The sequence below is a fragment of the Equus quagga genome, chromosome 11 (assembly GCF_021613505.1).
Source record: "Equus quagga isolate Etosha38 chromosome 11, UCLA_HA_Equagga_1.0, whole genome shotgun sequence".
In the NCBI taxonomy this organism is placed as follows: Eukaryota; Metazoa; Chordata; class Mammalia; order Perissodactyla; family Equidae; genus Equus; species Equus quagga.
Window position 1 is genome coordinate 111153732 of NC_060277.1, and position 13838 is coordinate 111167569.

General features: G+C 54.6%; 1 protein-coding gene across 1 annotated transcript in view; it reads left to right on the top strand.

Moving 5' to 3' along the window:
- The window catches only part of MGAT5B (alpha-1,6-mannosylglycoprotein 6-beta-N-acetylglucosaminyltransferase B), a 75702-nt gene that overhangs the window by 17902 nt on the left and 43962 nt on the right, over positions 1-13838 (top strand). Inside the window, exons 4-5 of the mRNA XM_046674647.1 lie at positions 12797-12912; positions 13477-13550. Coding sequence (XP_046530603.1) covers positions 12797-12912; positions 13477-13550 — 190 coding nt within the window. The remainder of the gene's footprint in view (positions 1-12796; positions 12913-13476; positions 13551-13838) is intronic.

Here is a 13838-nt window from a genome sequence, read left to right on the forward strand (position 1 = left end):
GGAGCCAGAGGGATCATTTAAAAATGTCAATTAGATCAGGTCCCTCTCTGCTCCCCACCACTCCTCATCTCACTCAGGTAAGAACCGAAGTCCTTTTTGTGGCCTGTGGCCCTGACATGCCCAGTCCCGTTCTCTCTGGCTCCTCCCTGCTGTCTTCCCACTTGCTTCCACTCTTCAGCCCACCAGCCTCCTTGCTGTTCCTGGAGCACAGTGATCTCCCTCTGGCCACAGGGCCTTTGCATTGGCTGTGCCCTGCCTGGAATGCTCTTTCCCACATCTGGCTGGGTGAAAGAGCCAGTTTTCTCCCTCACATGGTTTTCTCCCTCCCCGTCTTCTAGTTTTTGCTCAAATGTCACCAGTGAGGTCCTCCATGATGACCTATTTCAAACTGCACCCCACTCTCCTGGACTCCCCGTCCTGCTTCCCTTATCACCTTCTCACACGCTGTGCATTCTCATTGTCTGCTTGTTCATTGTCTGTCTCCCGCACTGGGATGTCCACCCTGTGAGGGTGGAGATTTTCCTGTTTCACTTCTTTATCCCCGGAAGAGCAATTTGCACGTTCTCATGTTCAGTAAGTATTTGTTGAAGGAAGAAAGGAAGGGAGAGATGGAGGAAGGAACGAGGGTAGTTTGTGCACCCTTGGGTGCTTTGTTAAAGATCAATCTGAGGCGTTGTCCACATGCTGCGTGCCTGGCGTGACGGGGAGGTAGAAGCCATGTGGGGCTCCAGCCAGCTTGACCCGGGGTTTGTTGGGCCTGATGCCCGTTCTGTACGCTGAGAGGGTTGGACCCCCTGGGAATCCCGAGTCATTGCCGTTGGCCTCTGGGAGCCGGAGCCGGTGGCCGGCCGCTACGTGGGTGGAGACTCAAACATGGTCACGCCCTTGGACCTGGATTTCCTTCTGGGAATCCCTCTTAGGAAAAGAATCTTGACTTCCATGATCGTCTTGGTCATTGTGGCCTTTTTTATAGTGTCCAAAAGTTTGAGCAACAGTTCAAATGCCAGTGAGGGGACAGGTAGGTGAGTTGCATCGGGCCCGCTCGCTGGGGCTCGTGCCGCCATGAAAGAGCATCTTGATGGGGAAATGCTGGGATTTTAATGGGAAGTGAAAGTGTGAGAAAAGCAGGTTATGTAATTATAAATATGGTGGTATTACATAGAGTGTGAAATTAAATAAAAATAAAATAGTGCAGGCATACATCTTGTGTGTGGGTAATGAGATGACGGGTTTTTTTCCTAAAAAAATTTTTTTTAAAAGCTTTATTTAAAAACTCAAAAATGCTTCTACACATTCCCGCCATCTCTGTGCTGGCCGTGGACAGGAGAACAGCTTCCCTAGGGGCCTGGGGGGTGGGGGGCGTGGGACACTTTACCTAGACAACTTTGGGCTCAATTTTAAGAGGTGCCTCACTTCTCTCAGACCCCGTGCTGGCAGGCCTAAAACCCAGTGACTCTGACATTTAAAATAAAAGGAAGGGCAAAATACATCTAAAAACACAAATGAAAAGAAAGTTTAGATGGCAACATTTACTTCAAACAAAGCGGAATTTGAGGCAAAAGAACATTTAACAGGACAGAGAAGGTGGGAGAAATTTCGACCTCACTGATAATAAAAATTCCACTTTTACGAAATGGTTTAGCTCATCAAACTAGCAAGTATGTTTTAATTATAGGACTTTTATCGTTGAGGGTACAGCCAAATAGACACATCTATATGCTACTATTGAGAGGACGATAGGAAAAGGTCCGTACAGTATGGATACACATGATGGAATAAAGTGTGACCACTAAAAATCATATGTTAAAAAATGTTTAATGAAAGGCAACGTACTTGTCATGTGATCTACATATGAGACATGAGACAGGCACCTCCAGTAGCATCTCAGTGTGTCTCAATTATAAAATATGCATGTGAGATATTCAAAGAAAACCCTCCAGGAGAAGGCCGGGCCCTGGGGTGGGGCCTCTGTTCCCCACAGGGCGGCTGCGACACCCTGGCTTTGCCCCACTCACGGGGCACCGATCCCTTCCCCGAGGGATGAGCCCACACCCAACCCAACTCCCGCTCTGTTCCCGTCAATAGTGGGAAGAGTAGCATCTGTCTGTCTACCTAATATACACATCTGTGTGTGTATGTATTTATGTGCACTCATGCGTCACTTACAATGGGGACCAGTCATGAGAAAGGCGTCATTAGGCGATTTTGTCATCGTGGGAACATCACTGAGTATTCTGACCTACATGAGTATACAAACCTACATGGTATAGCCCACTGCACACCTAGGCCGAATGGTAGTAACCTTATGGCACCGCTGTCGTGCATGCTGTCTGTCACCGAATGTCATTGTGTGGCGCATGACTGTATGTGTATGTATATTTCTTGGTGCAGAAGAGAGGAGTCCTCTCTGCTTATGCTTGGGGAGGGGCTGGCAGATCCTTGGTCATCTGTTTGGAGCCCCTGCCCCAGCTTCGGGGGCTCTGGATGAAGGTGAGGAGGGGCTGAACCTGAGGAGGAGAGCAGTAAAAATGCAGGGGAGGCTGGAAACCAGGCTGGGGGCTTCCTGTGTCCCGTGTGGTGCGTGTGAGAAGATGACGGACAGAGAGACAGACACAGAGGGGCACATCTTCCCGCCCACGACGCTGGAGTCTCTGGCTGTATGTGTTTGTGTCTCTTGGTACTTGTGTCTGCAGGCACCTGTGTTTTAAAAGGAAAGCGATCAGTTTCATAATCAAATAACAACTCCAGCAAGCATGCTGGCCAGCTGCTCGGAAATCGATACCCCGTTAATTGAATGCAACCCTCATAAATCATGAGAGGAACGAGAAATTAAACCTCCTTCCCGAGGCCTCCTGGAGCTCGGTCCCGAGGCCAGGGCGGCGAGGACTGGCATCTGTGATTACCTCGTGGGGCTGGGGGAGGGGGCTCAGCCTCAGGAGGCCTCTTGGGGGCCTGGCCTGAAGGGAGTTGATGACTGTGCTGGCGGCCTGAGGGGAAGTGGCCACTGGTGCCTGGGGGGAGCCAGAGCTCCCGGCTTGGCTCTGGCCCATGGCCCTGGCCCTGGGTGGTGGAGGGAGCAGAGCAGCCTGCAGCTGGCGGGCGGCCTGGGGTGCTGGCTACCTTTTCAGGGGGCCCTGGGCCAGTGCCCAGAGCTGGCTGTACCAGGGTCAGCCTTGGGGCCAGCCAGCTCCAGCAGGCCACTTGTGCCCGAGCAAGAGGGGCTGGTGGTCAGTCTGTGGGCGTGAATTTGGGCAGGCATGCACGGACTTAGAATACTACGGATACTTAGAATAGCGACTGGTGGTCCCCTGGGGTGGGGAGTAGGGTGGGCGGGTAACCAGAGGCATGGCTGGGCCTTCTTGTACTTTCTGAGTAAGAAATGATCATTTTGGTGGAATGCTTGGTCCTTAGTAGGTTTTTGGAAGAATACACAGGCCCAGGTCTCCGCCTCCAGGCTCCCTCCCGCTCCAGGCTCATTCAGCTGTTTTGTAAATGCAGTGGGAAGGAGCACGGGGGGCTAGTGTGTGAGTCCCTGCTCTGTCCCCAGCCCGACCTCAGGGAAGTCGTTTTGTCTTCTCTGGGCCAGTTTCCCCTCCGTCAAGGAAGGCGCGGGGCGGCAGGTCTCCGGGATCCGCGCCGGCTCAAAGGGCCTGGGAGTGGAGAGTGCTGACTCCTGAGCCGGGGCAGGTTTTCAGGAGGCCATGACAAGCTCCGGCCATCGAGGGGGCTGCACCAGGCAGGGAAGGGCAGAGCTCCCAGGAGGGCACCTGTTAGCCCGCTTCCCAGGAGGCGGGGACACTGGTGGCCTCGTCAGGAGGCGCCCGCAGATCCTGGGGAATTGCGTGCCCCCTACCACCCCTGCCCGGGGCTGCTCGCAGACCCTCCTGTTTTAGAGGCTGGCTCAGGCCACCACCAGCACCTTATGGGAGAGAGGTCAGGGCCTCTTCCAGGCAGTGCTACATGTGGGGTGGACCTCGGCCCCCACGGGTGTGTTCCAGATTCCAGTGGACTTTGTTGCAGAGCTGGCTGAAGTAGCAGTAATAATAATTAATGATGACCATAGATAATAGTAACAGCCACCCCCTGTTGGGTACTTATGAACTTTGATCTTGACCAGCGGCCCAGTGAGGAGGATCCTATCCAGGGCCATGACCCACAGAGGAGGGACCCAGGCTCAGCCAGGGAAAGGACGGCCCTAGGTCGTAGAGCCCGAGGGGGCCGGGCCTGACCTGCGTTGTCTGCACAGCTGGCAGCAGTGAGAGCTGGGCACCCACATGACTGCCTCGTTCGTGGGGCGTAGGGGGTGAAAAAGTCCCATGATTCTGAGTGGGGTCTCCACCTGGCTGGAGGCATGGTGGGACCATTCAGGCTCGTGTGTCAGCTCTGCTGGCCCCAAGAGTTTCCTGAGAAGGCAGAGTGTCTCCATGTTTTCTGCCCTTGCCCAGCCCCTGCAGTTTGCAGGCTGGGGCCAGAGAGCCTGGCTCTCCACAGGCTGGTGGTGCCGTCGGGGGTCCTCCCGGCCTGGCTCAGGAGTGACCTCCTGCTGCAGCATCAAGTGCAAAGGCAGGGGCCAGACTCTCTCTGCTGGCAGCGCAGGCCCTTACAGAGTCCCAGCCTGGAGGGGGCAGTGCCAGCCCATCGCTCCCGGGCGGCCTCAGCAGGGCCAGAATCCTGTCCTCGCCTCTCAGATCCACTTACACCTCTGCTTAAGCGACCCTGGTGTCAGGAGACTCACCACTTTCCACGTGGTCCATTCTGTTGTCGGGCATATCTAATGGGGGCTTCATCCTGTCCCAAAGGCATGGGACCTAACTTTGAGTGCCCACCATAAGTAATAATGAGAACCATGGAAGTAATCACTAAAATCAAGCTCTGAGCGTGCCGGGCAAAGGTAAGTGCATCATATCAGTTATTCCTCAGAGCAGCCCTGTGAGTGGCCTCCTGTGTCAGTCGGGCTTCTCCAGAGAAGTCCCACAAGCTGCTCTCTGCAAGCTGGAGATGCAGGAGAGCCGGTGGTGTCGTTCGGTGGGAGTCCCAAGGCCTGAGAAATAGCGGCGGTGCCTCGGGCAGGAGGAGATGGATGTCCCAGCTCAGGCAGAGAGTGAACCAGCCGCTCCTCATCTTTATGTTCTCTTAGCACCTCAACGACGGGATGGTGTCCTCCCACATTGGTGGTGGGGATCTTCTTCACTCAGTCCACCAGTTCAGATGCTGATCACTTCTGGAAACACCCTCACTGGCACACCCAGGAATGATGTTTGACCAGATCCCTGGGCATCCCTTAGCCCCATCATGTTGACACAAAATTAACCATCATACCTCCTTTGACAAATGAGGGAGCCGGGGCTCAGAGGGGTCGTGTCAACAACCCCTGGCTAGGACACGCAGAGCGGGGTCAGCCTGGCAGCCTGATCAGCTCCTAAGCTCACGGCGTGTCTTACACAGTGCTGCTCCCTTCTGTCCCTTTCACGCCTCTCAGAGTCCCCCAGGAGGGCATGGGGATTCTTGGAGTGGGTCGACCAAGATGTGACCATGCATGTCCCCACCACTGAACAAGAAAGCAGCCAGCTCAGTGTGGCAGGTGTGGGATCAGGGCCAGGAGGTGGGAGGCCTTTAGTGACATTGCAGAGAAGTCCAGAACCTGAGAAGAACTGGAGTGTGCACCACCTTCCAGAGGGGGGAGTCTGATCTGGATGCAGACCTTCAGGTTCTGGCCTCGTCTCCGGCGCCCTTGGCAGGTGGAGCAGAGGGCCCTGGGGGCAGAACGAGGTGGGCCTTGTTTACCTGGATAGTGTAGCCGTTGGGGGGGGGTCTTGCTTGGGCTGCGGTTGGCTCTTCACCTCCTTGTTTCTGGCACAGCAGATGCTCAGGGCACCCTCCTCCTCAGCTGCTCTCTCCCAGGCAGGCTGCAGGCCCCCGCGCTCTCGCCAGTATGTGCCATTGAGCTGAATTCCCAATATCCGTTGCTCAACAATTGTTTTTCCATGTGTCAGTAAGTCAGGAGTCTGTATACACTGGACCACTGGGACTCCCGGGCATTGATGGCAGGAGCCTCTGGGGGCTTCAGTCCCCCCTCTGCTGAAGGCAGAACAAAGCTCTAGGGGCTGGGCCTGGGCCAGCGTTCTCTGCACCTCCATATGACCCTGAGTGCAGGCAAGAAGGGAAATGTCAGACTCTGCGGCCCATGGTGGTCCTGATGGAGCTGCAGACATGGGCACTGACACAGTGTGTTCGGGGGTCCCCAAAACCACCATTGTGTTCCATGCTTCACTGGAAGGACCCGAACTCAGCGAAGTTGTTGTTCTCATGGTTGTGGTTTATGATGTTAGATCTCCATCAGCAATAGGAAGAGGCGCGTGGAGCAGGTCCAGGCGAGACCAGGCACGCGCTGCCAGGTGTTCCTCCCAGTAGAGGCGTGCAGGCAGTGCTCAGTTCTCCCAGAATGACGTGTGACAACACACACTGAGTACTGCCACGGGGATGCTCACCTGAGTTTTGGTGTCTAGAGGTTTTACGGGGTATCAGTCACGTAGACATGACTGACCATCCACATGGTGGACCTCCAGAGGCCCAGCCAATGCTGCGCAGCCCAAGGGCCCCCACTAAATCACATCGTTAGCGTGGACTCTCTGGCTGGCCACTCTTATCGGGTGGGACCCTTCCAGGACTCAGAGGTGCCCTCCCACGGTGGGTGAAGGGCAGGCCTTTTTTGGAATGTGTGGGGTGAGGACAACCTTCACTGCATGCAGCTTGGATTCTTGGCCGCCCACATGTTGCCCCCTCCCTGATGTTATAGGCACAGTGACATCGTGGGATGGCACCCGAGAGTCACCCCACACAGACACTACCCAGACTGTCCTCACCCTGTCCCTTCTCTCTGATACCCTCACTCAGGGCGTCCTTGAGACTGGGCCTGCATCAGATTCTCCTGTGTCCTCCAGGCCCAGAGCAGAGAAGGCACGCAGTAAATACGTAGGGAAGGCACATGGTGGGCGGGACCTCCTCCCGGGGCATCTCTTCTGAGATCTCCAGCCTTCCTTCTCTCTCCCTGCCTCTCCCTGATGTGGCCCTGAGTCTTCACTGCATTCCTGCCACACTGCCAGAAGCCCACCAGTTCAAGCTCATCTGAGTTAACCACCTTCTGCTTTTAAAATATGTGCACCAAACATAAAAAAGGAAAGGGATGGAAATATACTCCAAGTGGGAGGAATAACGGGCTCTCAGTCCTTGAGCCAGTTGGAGGAAGACTGGGGTGCATTGGGCAGTGGAAGTAAGGCTGAGGGCATCGTCCCCATGTTCCATTTGCCTGAGCAGACAGAATTCGAGGTTTGTACCCCAGGAACCGCCCTGCAGGGTTAGGGTGGATGTTGCCAGGGAAACTCCTTTGCCAGAACTCTTTCAGGCTTCGCCACCTGCAGGGGGGTGTTGGCGGTTATCCCAGTAGACGCAGCACTCACCAGGCAGCTTGGCTTACCGAGGACAAAGTGCTGGGGGCCCTGTACCGGCTTGTGAACTCTGCAGGTGTGTCCCGGTGTGTGTCTGGAAGGCCCGGCTCTCCGTCCTCCGGAATGCCTGTGGCTCAGCTGCCCCCGGGAACGTCTTCCCCCGTCTGCCCCTCTGCAGCACAGCAGCCGTTTCGGCAGGAGCCAGGCTTCCTGGTTGGAACCTGATCTTTCCACTTAATAGCTTTGTGACCTTGAGCAAGTTACTCAACCTTGCTGTGTCTTGGTTTCCTCATCTGGACCATGGAGCCGTTAAAAGGAATCATGATGTTGTCATGAGATTAGATGAGACCATGTACATGAAGAGCTTGGCAAGGGAGTGCTCAATGCCTGTTGGCTGTTTTATTATCATGATCATTCGCAGAACACTTTCCTCATGTCCTTGCAACCGTCTAGGAAAAACCCTGCCTCTCTGGGCTGCATCATGACCTCAGGCACCTTCTTCCAGAAAAATCATTAGAAATTGTGTTAACATCCTAGGGCTGCTGTAACAGAGTCCCACAGACTGACAACAGAAATGTGTTGTCGCACATCTAGCGACCGGAAGCCTGGGATCAAGGTGCAAGCAGGGCGCTCCATCTAAAGACGCCCGGGGAAGATCTGGTCCAGGTCCGTCCCCGCCTCTGGCCGCTCCTTGGCTTATGGCAACATCCCTCCAGCCCTCATGCGGTGTTCTCTCTGCGTGCGGGTTAGTGTCCAGATTTCCTCATTTTACAAGGACACCGGGCATGGTGGAATCGGGGTCCACCCCACTCCAGTATGACCTCATCTTAACTTCACAAATGACATCTGAAATCACCCCATTTTCCAATAAGGTCACATTCTGGGGTACTGGGAGTTAGGACTGTGATATGTGAATTTGGGGGCGGGGGGACACAATTTAACCTATAGAAAAATTATATTTTATGACCACATTGGTATAAAGATGAAGGCATTATCATTACATATTGAAACATTTTCTTTCAGCTACAAGTCTTCTTTCCTGATTTTTAAAGAAATTAAAACATGTTTGTGGACCCCTAGAAGCGCTGTGTGCCCTTGCCCTGCACCTCCTGGGCCTGATGGAGAAGTCATTCCCCCACCACGTGACACCACGGTGACAACGCCACGGCTCTGGTCCCACCAGCTGGAGGCGGCTGCGCCATCTCCCCATCCATCCCCCCTTCTTCTTTTCCACGTCGGCCCTTCCCAGGTCACAGACCTGCTGTGGTTTGAGGCCTCGCGGCATCTACTTTTATCGTCATTTTCTAAAAAGCTTCTCAGGGAGAGAAGTCTAATCATATATTATTTGAAAATAGAAAGTGCTGTGCCAATGCTAAGTCCAGTATAATCATAGTGACGCCAAGTAATTCTGTTTTGCACAAGTTGAACTTGTTAAATCAGACAGATGCCATGTGTACTATTTAAAGCCCGTGCAGCGATACGTTTCATGCAAAAGCGCTTGTCCTCTGAAACTGCTGAATCCCCCAAAAAGAAAAGTGCTGTGCTTGGTAGTTAGGCTTGTGATACTCTCTCTCAGGGGTGGGGTGACCACTGTAGGTAGGGAGCAAAAGCATGTCAAGCCTTTATTGAACACCTGTTGTATGCTGAGTACTTTGAGGCTTATGTCCAAGCCACGCAATACTCTGCAAGGTAGTTGAGGTTGTTCCAGATTTTATAGGAGTTGACCCCTGAATTCAGGGAGGGTTGGTAACTTGCCCAAGATCACACAGCTGTCAAGTGGAACCAGGATTTGACTCAAGGACCTCTGATTCCAAAGTCCTTGCTCTTTCCAATAAATCTCTGAGGAATGGGGAGAGTCACGGACCCAGGGCTTGGAAAATTAAGGTGTCCCCTCGTTGTTCTTCATCTCCCACAAAAAAGGAGCAGCAGAATTAAGCTCGGGCTTCAGCGAGGGGTCCATGGGTTGGAGAGAAGTTCCTGATAGCAGGGGCAGGAGAACCTGGACTCCCTTTTGGTGATGGGTTAAAAACCATTTTCCCTCAATTCTGCAGGTGGTAATTGTATTCACTTCCTGGGGCTGCCGTAAACGATGACCACGAACCACGTGGCTTAAAACAATGGAAATTGATTCTTTCCCAGTTCTGGAGGCTGGAAGTCTGAAATCAAGGTAGCAGCAGCCATCATTTCTTCCAAAGCCTCCGGGGGAGGGTCCCTCCTGCCCTCCAGCTTCTGGGGGCTCCAGGCGTGCGTCCCTTGGCTTGTGGCCGCGTCTCTCCAGTCTCTGCCTCCATTGTCACATGGCCTTCCTCTCCCTGTGTGTCTTCACGTGGCCTTCTTAGAGGGACACCAGTCATTGAATTTAGGGCCACCCTGGTCCAGTATGACCTCACCTTAACTCCTTACATCTGCACAGACCCTATTTCTAAATAAGGTCATGCTCTGAAGTTCCGAGTGGATGTGGATTTGGGGGGACCCTATTCAACCCGGTTCAGTGATGGAGCCCTGGGCATGTGGCCCAGGCTGGGCAGTGCCAGGCTCCACATACGCAAGCGTATCCCTGTCCTTGGGGACTCAGGACTCTATTGGGAGTTTCAGGCTAGCCACTCACAGCCACGTCCCAGGGGTAGGGGCTCAGGGAAGTAATCAGGCTCCCTGAGGGGGGACGGAGCGGAGCCTCCAGGGCAAGGTGCCTTCAGGAAGGCTTGCAGTGGGGCGGGCTCCCTTCCAGACTCTCTGGTGGCCTGGCACGACCCCTGCCTGGTCTCCGATGTGGGTTGTTTGTGCCCTAGGCTCTCTGGTGAGAAGTCAGGAGGGGCGCCCCGTCCTTCCCTGACTGGGACCCTCCTGTTGTGTCTCGGCCGCGTGCGGCGCCAACCCCAACACAGCAGCCGCGAGGCCCCGGCCATCTGCGCTGTGGCCGCCTCCTTCGGTCAGCTAAAGGATCCCCTCCAGTCAGAGCCGTGTCCGTCCTGTCCGTTTTGGTTGGTGGGGAAAACGGTTCCACAGCCCTCGATCAGAACTTATTTCAGAGCCTGGTGGACGTCAGGGTCATCCCGTTCCTTCTCTGGTCTAACCCACGCATGCTCAGTGGGCGCAGATCACCCCTGAAGGGTGAGGTTTGGCTCCTGAGGGTGAGACAATCTTAGACATCACAGTGGTCTGTGGTCTTCCATCGTGCATCAACAGAGAAGCAGAATATCTGTGGTTTTAACATTTCAAGGGGGAAAGCGAATAGGGGAAAATGTCTAAAAAGGCTCCTTAGGGGGACGATAATGACAAAAGGCAGAGAAACCCTGGTCCAGCCAAATCCCTTTTGCTGCAGCTCCAGCCACACCACAATAACAGCACGATCGCTCACGCATACGGAGCTTGTTTCACGCAGGCGTGGCTCATCTGCGCATTTTCTCCTCGTTCAGTCCTCACTCCGACTCCGTGACGGAGGTGTCAGTATCCTCTCTATTTTAAGAGATGAGAACTGTGAGTCACAGAGAGGCTAAGGGACTTGCCCAGGGTCACACAGCTCGTAAGAGACAGAGCTTCAGCTCATCTCCTCGTGTTTTTCTGGAAACTGACGATGAGCCGACTTCTCTTCCCCGCGGCCTTCCTTGACCATCTGAAGACCAAGGAGAGATATTTCTACTTCCTCCTGCCTGAGGACTTTTTGAGCAAAAGAAGCATCCATCTTTAGGTCTCTTCTCCTTCTTATTAGTAACCTCACAGGGGGCTGCTGTGGGTGGAATTGTGTCCTCCTGAAAGATGTAGTGAAGTCCGAACCCCAGAACCTAGGAATGGGATCTTATTTTGAAATAGGGTCTTGGCAGAGGTAATCAAATTAAGATGAGGTCGTACTGACTCAGGGTGGGCTCTAATCCAATGACTGGTGTTCCTCCAAGAAGAGGAAATTTGGACACGTAGAGAGGAAGGCCAATGCATCTCCCAGCCAAGGAATGCCAAGGATCATGGCCACCGCCAGAAGCTGGGAGGGACTGTCCCTCAGGGGCTCCAGCAGGAACCAACCCTGCTGGCACCTTGATTTCAGACTTCTGGCCTCCGGAACAGGGAGAGAATAAGTTTGTGTTGTTTTAAGACCCCCAGTTTGTAGTACATTGTTACAGCAGCCCCAGGAAACGAATACAAGGGCAATGCCATTTTCCGTGAGAGTTTTAGTGTGTTTATTTTTAATAGGACTGACTGGACTGTGTATACATGTGTGTGCACACGCTTGTTTGTGTGTGGAGAGCTCGTCGCCGCCTCCTGCCACCTTCTTCCTCCCCCACCCCATGTCTGCCTCGTCCGCACCCGTCTCCTGCACCAGCTGCCCTTCTCTGTGGATGGGACCACCTCCTTCCAGAAAGGAGAGGAAGGGGAGGGCAGCCTGAGAGGGCAGGCAGCCTCGGGGGGTCACCACTGTGCTTCCTCTGGTGGGCAGGTGGCCTTTACAACCCAGAATGGAGCCCGGGGGAAATCCTCCTGCACAGAGTTCTCCTTCTGAGCAGCAGTACGGACCCAGTCCTTGTAAACGGATCAACGGAGCTTAAACCAGGCCTGCAAAGCCGGAGGATGAGGCGAGAATCAAAGGAAATGGAATTCATGTGTTCAAAAAAGCAAGCAGCTTCTGGAAAAGGGCCCCTGGGTCTTGCTTGCACTGAGACCCATATGCCCGCAGAGAGAGATCTCAGTACAAGTTCTTGCAGTGAGATAAATATGTCATATGATGTCTAATAAACTTCTCTGAGAGCCGAGTAGTAATCAACACAAGGAAATAAATTCTCCCAAAATAAAGGCAGCACAAATATTGATGGGGGCTGGAGGGCTGTGATGTTCGTGGCAGTAAACTTGTTTAAGATCCTGGAAGAATTCATTCTTGGGAACCCAACAATAATTTACTAGAGGTTTAATAGTTGCCAAGTCCCCAGGCTGCTTTGGGTGGAATTTATTTTGGCACGATACAGCTCCTCTGGGAGGAAATAGAGAAAGACTCAGGGCAGCCGGCTGTGCCCAGGCAAAGGGCTTCTATCACCTGAGGGTCCCCGGACAGATGCTGTCCAGGCTCTTGTGTGGAGTTCCTCTGCCTTCTTCGGTCTCAGGCTGCCCTTCGACACATGTGCAGACACGCCTGGCTCATGCAGATATGGGCTTTCCCACATGGTGTGATGTGTGTGCATTGGATGGTTAGGGAGCCCCTCCAGCCCAGGCTGGGCCAGCAGACGGCTCTGTTTCCTGGCCCGGCTTTCTCCATCACAGCATTTTGGTTGGTTGCAGGGCAGCATTTGGGTACCGGGAGCATGACAGTCCTGCTGAGGCCCTCCCAGGAAGGCTCCGTTGGCTCACCCCTGGCTTCTCCCACTCAGGTTCCCCCCTGGGGCCAGCCTCATGGAGCGGATCCAGGCCATCGCCCAGAACGTCTCAGACATTGCCGTGAAGGTGGACCAGATCCTGCGCCACAGCCTGCTCCTGCACAGCAAGGGTGGGGGCCAGGGGGCACCCCTCTCCCCTCAGGAGGCCTGTGTCGTGGGTGGGACGTCTGGGATGGGGCCCTGACTTCTCCCCACAGCAGCTCCCCTGGCTCCTCAGGGCCCTGCTTCAGGCTCTCAATGGGGTGACTTGGAGTTCACCCCATGCCCACCTGGCATGAGGGTGCTGAGGACAATGGAGGTCCCTGGAGACCTGGGTGGCCCCTTTGTTCCTCTTGATGTGGGAGCAGCAGGCTGGGGGCTGCAGGCCCTGCCTCTGCTCCCCTCAAAAAGTTGGCAGTACGTGAGGTCTGCCCATCCAGGCAGCTGGTTCATAGCCATTCAAGCCAGCTCCTCACTGATTCTGAACCTCCTAAGGTGGGTGGGTACGGTGGCAGAGGGGGGCAACCCAGGCCTGGGGACCCCTCGGCCGTGGCCTTTTGGGTGAGAAAGCTCAGGGGGGAGCAGTGTGCTCTCCTGCCCTTGCCCTGCCCACCCTGGACCAACCCACTCCTCGCTCTCCACCGGGCTCCTCCCCGGACCCATGGCCTCAGCAAGTTGGCCTTCTCTCCCTGCAGTGTCTGAAGGCCGGCGGGACCAGTGTGAGGCGCCCAGTGACCCCAAGTTCCCTGACTGCTCGGGGAAGGTGGAGGTGAGTCCTGGAGCTGAGGGTGGGGGTGACCAGGAGGGGTGGGCTCCTCCTCAGGGGCCGTGCCCCAGACTGCCTCCGGGACTCCACTCCTGGCAGGGATATCCGCTAGTGAGGGTCTCTCTGCCCCGGACCCTGACCCTGGCACTAACTGGCAGAGGCTGACCTCCAGGAAACAGCCTCTCTGCTTGGGCCATCTGCCTGGCCCTCCTGCTCAGGTTGCCCAGGATAAGTCAAGTTTCAGGGTTTTCAGTACTTTCTTACAGTAAAAGAACTGTTAAATATGTGTGC